Here is a 7500-nt window from a genome sequence, read left to right as displayed (position 1 = left end):
TAAAGTCCAAAATCACAACTCTGCCTCAGCGGGTTTTACAATCTGTATAATCTATAAAACATCCTCTGACCTGGGACCTCACTTCAGATCAGGAGAACCTCTGACTTTGGGAGAGCAACATTAAATGTTCATACAGTTTAAAATGAGCATAAAGGAGAGAAGAGAGGAGCGCAGGAGGCAGAGAAGACGAGATGCCTTCAGGGCGCTCAGGTAAATCTCACAGTTGTTCTTCACTGCTGGATAAAGGACTTACTATATTAATAAGAAGTGATGCATTACATTGGTTCTTGTTCTTTACTGAAAGAATGAAGAAGAAACGCGAACCAGACAATATGAGACTTCATTATGTTATTTTATCTTTACAGTTTTATCACAATTATAACTTATTATTTCAATATTGATTCACAAATGAAAGTATAGTAGTTTGTGTCATGTTTTCTTTATATTACAATGCTTAAGACCCTAACATCGAACAAAAATATAATTATATACTCAATATATTATATACATATCATGGATATAACTATTGGATATAATATCCAATAGCTCGTGATCTGTGAAACAAATCCATAATCCAGGCAAGGAGTAGTTTTATTTCCGATGGTCTTTAAAGGCAGCATAGAGTCAGGCCGTCTGTGGGGGAGCGCGAGAGGGCTCTGGAGACATTTGGAGAATCAGAGGGGAGGAGGAAAGAGGAGGAGGAAAGAAGGAAAGAGGAGGAGGAGGAGGAAAGAAGAGGAGGAGGAAAAAGAAGAAGAGGAGGAGGAAGAGCAAACTTGTGAAGCAACGGAGACGTTTCCGTGGCTCGCCAGAGAAGCAGCTCTCGGGTCTGAAGCCTCTCGCTGTGGATTAACTGCTGCCGGGGAGCCGCTGGGCACGCGTCCGCTGTGAGTGCGTCGTGGGTTGGATTAGATGCGCGTGACTTCACGATGAGGAGCGACCCTCTGCTGTTCACTTCCAGCCGGGGTGAGTGGCTCCTCACGGGGCTCTTCTGTCCTCCTGACCCGCTGACGTTCACGGGAGCGCTTCCACGAGGCTACAGTGACGTCACGATCTCTTCCCGAATGTAAAAGTCTTTCATCATCAGTCAGCGCGCACGAGCCGCGAGCATCGATGTAGCTCCGCCTCTATTTCCATATTTCCATTAATCGATCCGGTCTGAGGCTGCGCGGTGGCATATAACTTCTACTGCAGTTACACACACACACACACACACACACACACACACACACACACACACACACACACACACACACACACACACATTCCAGGTGAAACAGTCAATGCGCGCCCGTCACGTGACACGGATCCACTTTCTTGGGTCATACATGTGAAACCTCTCAGATTATCAACGTTGTTAAACTGGTTATGGCTGATGGAGGAGGAGAGAAAAGAAGGGGGAGGAAGAGGAGGAGAGAGGAAAGGAGAGTGGAGAGAGGAGGTGGAGGAGGGCCAGCTGCTCTGGACAGCGTCATCAGGGTTGTGGTCGTTGTGTCCATGTTGTATGAACTCCTCTCAGTCATCAGGAGAAGTGATGTGGTCTTCATGCACTAGTGCTCTCATGAAGGAGTCCAGGAGTAGTGCTCTCATGAAGGAGTCCAGGAGAAGTGCTCTAGTGAAGGAGTCCAGGAGTAGTGCTCTCATGAAGGAGTCCAGGAGAAGTGCTCTCATGAAGGAGTCCAGGAGAAGTGCTCTCATGAAGGAGTCCAGGAGTAGTGCTCTAGTGAAGGAGTCCAGGAGTAGTGCTCTCATGAAGGAGTCCAGGAGAAGTGCTCTCATGAAGGAGTCCAGGAGAAGTGCTCTAGTGAAGGAGTCCAGGAGAAGTGCTCTAGTGAAGGAGTCCAGGAGAAGTGCTCTCATGAAGGAGTCCAGGAGTAGTGCTCTAGTGAAGGAGTCCAGGAGTAGTGCTCTAGTGAAGGAGTCCAGGAGAAGTGCTCTAGTGAAGGAGTCCAGGAGAAGTGCTCTAGTGAAGGAGTCCAGGAGTAGTGCTCTAGTGAAGGAGTCCAGGAGTAGTGCTCTCATGAAGGAGTCCAGGAGTAGTGCTCTAGTGAAGGAGTCCAGGAGTAGTGCTCTAGTGAAGGAGTCCAGGAGTAGTGCTCTAGTGAAGGAGTCCAGGAGTAGTGCTCTAGTGAAGGAGTCCAGGAGTAGTGCTCTCATGAAGGAGTCCAGGAGTAGTGCTCTCATGAAGGAGTCCAGGAGAAGTGCTCTAGTGAAGGAGTCCAGGAGAAGTGCTCTAGTGAAGGAGTCCAGGAGTAGTGCTCTCATGAAGGAGTCCAGGAGAAGTGCTCTAGTGAAGGAGTCTAGGAGAAGTGATTTAGTGAAGGAGTCCAGGAGTAGTGCTCTAGTGAAGGAGTCCAGGAGTAGTGCTCTAGTGAAGGAGTCCAGGAGTAGTGCTCTAGTGAAGGAGTCCAGGAGTAGTGCTCTAGTGAAGGAGTCCAGGAGTAGTGCTCTAGTGAAGGAGTCCAGGAGAAGTGCTCTAGTGAAGGAGTCCAGGAGAAGTGCTCTCATGAAGGAGTCCAGGAGTAGTGCTCTAGTGAAGGAGTCCAGGAGAAGTGCTCTAGTGAAGGAGTCCAGGAGAAGTGCTCTAGTGAAGGAGTCCAGGAGTAGTGCTCTAGTGAAGGAGTCCAGGAGTAGTGCTCTCATGAAGGAGTCCAGGAGTAGTGCTCTAGTGAAGGAGTCCAGGAGTAGTGCTCTAGTGAAGGAGTCCAGGAGTAGTGCTCTAGTGAAGGAGTCCAGGAGTAGTGCTCTAGTGAAGGAGTCCAGGAGTAGTGCTCTCATGAAGGAGTCCAGGAGTAGTGCTCTCATGAAGGAGTCCAGGAGAAGTGCTCTAGTGAAGGAGTCCAGGAGAAGTGCTCTAGTGAAGGAGTCCAGGAGTAGTGCTCTCATGAAGGAGTCCAGGAGAAGTGCTCTAGTGAAGGAGTCTAGGAGAAGTGATTTAGTGAAGGAGTCCAGGAGTAGTGCTCTAGTGAAGGAGTCCAGGAGTAGTGCTCTAGTGAAGGAGTCCAGGAGTAGTGCTCTAGTGAAGGAGTCCAGGAGAAGTGCTCTAGTGAAGGAGTCCAGGAGAAGTGCTCTAGTGAAGGAGTCCAGGAGTAGTGCTCTCATGAAGGAGTCCAGGAGTAGTGCTCTAGTGAAGGAGTCCAGGAGTAGTGCTCTAGTGAAGGAGTCCAGGAGTAGTGCTCTCATTAAGGAGTCCAGGAGAAGTGCTCTAATGAAGGAGTCCAGGAGAAGTGCTCTAGTGAAGGAGTCCAGGAGTAGTGCTCTAGTGAAGGAGTCCAGGAGAAGTGCTCTAGTGAAGGAGTCCAGGAGTAGTGCTCTAGTGAAGGAGTCCAGGAGAAGTGCTCTAGTGAAGGAGTCCAGGAGTAGTGCTCTAGTGAAGGAGTCCAGGAGAAGTGCTCTAGTGAAGGAGTCCAGGAGTAGTGCTCTCATGAAGGAGTCCAGGAGTAGTGCTCTCATGAAGGAGTCCAGGAGTAGTGCTCTAGTGAAGGAGTCCAGGAGTAGTGCTCTCATGAAGGAGTCCAGGAGAAGTGCTCTCATGAAGGAGTCCAGGAGAAGTGCTCTAGTGAAGGAGTCCAGGAGAAGTGCTCTAGTGAAGGAGTCCAGGAGAAGTGCTCTCATGAAGGAGTCCAGGAGTAGTGCTCTAGTGAAGGAGTCCAGGAGTAGTGCTCTAGTGAAGGAGTCCAGGAGAAGTGCTCTAGTGAAGGAGTCCAGGAGAAGTGCTCTAGTGAAGGAGTCCAGGAGTAGTGCTCTAGTGAAGGAGTCCAGGAGTAGTGCTCTCATGAAGGAGTCCAGGAGTAGTGCTCTAGTGAAGGAGTCCAGGAGTAGTGCTCTAGTGAAGGAGTCCAGGAGTAGTGCTCTAGTGAAGGAGTCCAGGAGTAGTGCTCTAGTGAAGGAGTCCAGGAGTAGTGCTCTCATGAAGGAGTCCAGGAGTAGTGCTCTCATGAAGGAGTCCAGGAGAAGTGCTCTAGTGAAGGAGTCCAGGAGAAGTGCTCTAGTGAAGGAGTCCAGGAGTAGTGCTCTCATGAAGGAGTCCAGGAGAAGTGCTCTAGTGAAGGAGTCTAGGAGAAGTGATTTAGTGAAGGAGTCCAGGAGTAGTGCTCTAGTGAAGGAGTCCAGGAGTAGTGCTCTAGTGAAGGAGTCCAGGAGTAGTGCTCTAGTGAAGGAGTCCAGGAGTAGTGCTCTAGTGAAGGAGTCCAGGAGTAGTGCTCTAGTGAAGGAGTCCAGGAGAAGTGCTCTAGTGAAGGAGTCCAGGAGAAGTGCTCTCATGAAGGAGTCCAGGAGTAGTGCTCTAGTGAAGGAGTCCAGGAGAAGTGCTCTAGTGAAGGAGTCCAGGAGAAGTGCTCTAGTGAAGGAGTCCAGGAGTAGTGCTCTAGTGAAGGAGTCCAGGAGTAGTGCTCTCATGAAGGAGTCCAGGAGTAGTGCTCTAGTGAAGGAGTCCAGGAGTAGTGCTCTAGTGAAGGAGTCCAGGAGTAGTGCTCTAGTGAAGGAGTCCAGGAGTAGTGCTCTAGTGAAGGAGTCCAGGAGTAGTGCTCTCATGAAGGAGTCCAGGAGTAGTGCTCTCATGAAGGAGTCCAGGAGAAGTGCTCTAGTGAAGGAGTCCAGGAGAAGTGCTCTAGTGAAGGAGTCCAGGAGTAGTGCTCTCATGAAGGAGTCCAGGAGAAGTGCTCTAGTGAAGGAGTCTAGGAGAAGTGATTTAGTGAAGGAGTCCAGGAGTAGTGCTCTAGTGAAGGAGTCCAGGAGTAGTGCTCTAGTGAAGGAGTCCAGGAGTAGTGCTCTAGTGAAGGAGTCCAGGAGAAGTGCTCTAGTGAAGGAGTCCAGGAGAAGTGCTCTAGTGAAGGAGTCCAGGAGTAGTGCTCTCATGAAGGAGTCCAGGAGTAGTGCTCTAGTGAAGGAGTCCAGGAGTAGTGCTCTAGTGAAGGAGTCCAGGAGTAGTGCTCTCATTAAGGAGTCCAGGAGAAGTGCTCTAATGAAGGAGTCCAGGAGAAGTGCTCTAGTGAAGGAGTCCAGGAGTAGTGCTCTAGTGAAGGAGTCCAGGAGAAGTGCTCTAGTGAAGGAGTCCAGGAGTAGTGCTCTAGTGAAGGAGTCCAGGAGAAGTGCTCTAGTGAAGGAGTCCAGGAGTAGTGCTCTAGTGAAGGAGTCCAGGAGAAGTGCTCTAGTGAAGGAGTCCAGGAGTAGTGCTCTAGTGAAGGAGTACTTATGTTACAATATTATCATGATACTTATGTTACAATATCATCATAATACTTATGATACAATATTATCATGATACTTATGTTACAATATCATCATAATACTTATGATACAATATTATCATGATACTTATGATACAATATCATCATGATACTTATGATACAATATCATCATGATACTTATGTTACAATATCATCATGATACTTATGATACAATATCATCATGATACTTATGATACAATATTATCATGATACTTATGATACAATATTATCATGATACTTATGATACAATATTATCATGATACTTATGATACAATATCATCATGATACTTATGATACAATATCATCATGATACTTATGATACAATATTATCATGACACTGAGGTCACTAAAAACGTTGGAACATAAAACTCCGCCGTCGTTGGTTCATCATATCATCACATATTCATCGTGTAGTGAATGTTGTCCTGTTTGTAGTGAAAGTTGTTGTGTGTGTGTAGTGAACGTTGTCGTGTGTGTCGTGCTACAGTTGTGCTACAGTTGTGCGGCAGCGACGCTATGAGCGCCAGGAAGCCCAGACGTTGTATTTAAACGCAGACGGTGTAGTTCTAAGTTGTTTCTCGGATGTCTCCACGTTTGTTTTGACCAACTTCCTCCCATCACCTGACCCGGGACCTCTGCTGACCTCACCAGGAAACAACACAGCACCCCCTAGTGGACTGGAAGAGCAGTTTATAATTGATATAATAAAAGATCGATACTTAGATTTGGTGTATCGATACAATATCTCCACGCAAAACATTGCAATACTATGATGTATCGACCCCCCCATGCTCCCTCTAATACTTACTGAGATAGTAAATCAAAATTCAGAGAAGGTATTTATCTCAGGGATGGAACGGGCTTCCATACGTCTGTTCTGTGAGGACTTCAACCTGCAGGCCTCTTCAAAGGGAAGCTGTTCTTCATTAGAGTTCATCCTGAAATCCTCCTTGAAAACAAGAGGAATGTCCTCTTCTGACTGATGGCTAGTACACCAGAGACTGACCTTTACCTCCACTGAGCCTTTCTCTTCCATCCTGACAGTCCGTTTTAATTATTGAACAACTCACTTAAAGCATCTGCTGCTAGTATTAGTTTTCTGTGCTATGCTATAATTTCATCTTTCTCACATTTATGACATTGTTGTTCTAGTTTTGTGACCTTAAAACAAGTCTGGTTTTCATCACTTCAGCGTTGCTGGACAACAGATCCAGAACAGGAACAACACGTCTCATGTTTCATGCTTTACTGAAACATAAAACAATAAGGGATCAGGCGGGTTCTGAAGATGACGTTCATGTCTGCTTGCTCCGCCCTGAGAGGTAGAACTCTGTCCTGCTGGCCTCCAAACACACAAACTCTGCCTCTCTGGACTTCTTTCCAAGAGAGAGGTCGGCTACTGTACTCAGTCCCACTCAGGCCAACCTCCTCCTGGTTTTGGATCAGGCTTTGAGGCTCACCTAAAATCTGATTGAATTTACATCATTGAAGCTCTTTTATTGTCCCTCGTGAGGTCAAATCCCTCCCCTGAAGCGCTCTGGTGTTAGATGTTAAAGTCAATGCATCAGAAGCTGCTCGTGTCCGACGTGACGCCGTCAGGTCAGCGTGTGGTGAGTCCACACAGCCAGAGGTTTGCTCACATGGAGCTCTCCTGTGAGCCGCTCGTAGCGGCGTCCTACAATAACAGGACCTCGCTAGCAGCTGCAGGGGATCCGGTGGCGTCTGCTCAGCCTCTGACAGACACCTATTGTGTTGGCTGGTAGTCACGTCTCACGGCTCACCCGGAAGCAGCAGATCATGTGTTGGTCTGGACGAGAACCAATGAGTTCATGACAACGAGCGGACGGAGAGGATGTGGCTGCTCACGTTGTGGGTTTGGTTCTTACCCCTGGTGCGGGGTCAGTTCAGTACGGCGGGACAGAAGGACGCGTTTCTTTTCATTAGCTTTGAGCGGACAGCATGAGAACACAGAGCACTTTGGCCTTCTGGGAAAAGAGGAAAGAAACATTTGAAACAAGTATGTATGACATTGTATGAACAGAACATCCCACAATAGACTACAAGTGAAAAGCTTCACACCTGAACATGTACAAATGATGAGAAAGAGACCGTGCATTAGGAAGAGAGCTGATGACTCGCAGGCCAACCTGCTTCTTTTGCTACATGTTGCTGCACGTTGCTGCACGTTGCTGCACATTGCTGCACGTTGCTACACGTTGCTACACATTGCTACACGTTGCTACACGTTGCTGCACGTTGCTGCACGTTGCTG

At 47.8% G+C, this 7500-nt stretch overlaps 1 protein-coding gene across 3 annotated transcripts in view; it reads left to right on the top strand.

The window, feature by feature from the left end:
- Positions 1-7500, top strand: part of afap1 (actin filament associated protein 1) — a 51965-nt gene that overhangs the window by 12997 nt on the left and 31468 nt on the right. For 2 of the 3 annotated variants that reach the window (XM_068599641.1, XM_068599637.1), the window contains exon 1: positions 708-966. The exons of the other annotated variant lie outside the window; for it this stretch is intronic. In XM_068599641.1, coding sequence (XP_068455742.1) covers positions 930-966 — 37 coding nt within the window. In that variant the 5' untranslated portion in view covers positions 708-929. Of the gene's footprint in view, positions 1-707; positions 967-7500 lie in introns of those variants that run through there. 3 annotated transcript variants of the gene reach the window in all.

This window comes from Clinocottus analis, unplaced genomic scaffold (genome assembly GCF_023055335.1).
Source record: "Clinocottus analis isolate CAN_PGR_092001 unplaced genomic scaffold, fCliAna1.0.p SCAF_49, whole genome shotgun sequence".
Classification (NCBI taxonomy): Eukaryota; Metazoa; Chordata; class Actinopteri; order Perciformes; family Cottidae; genus Clinocottus; species Clinocottus analis.
Note: the sequence above shows the minus strand (reverse complement) of the source record. Positions and strands in the feature narration are given on the sequence as shown.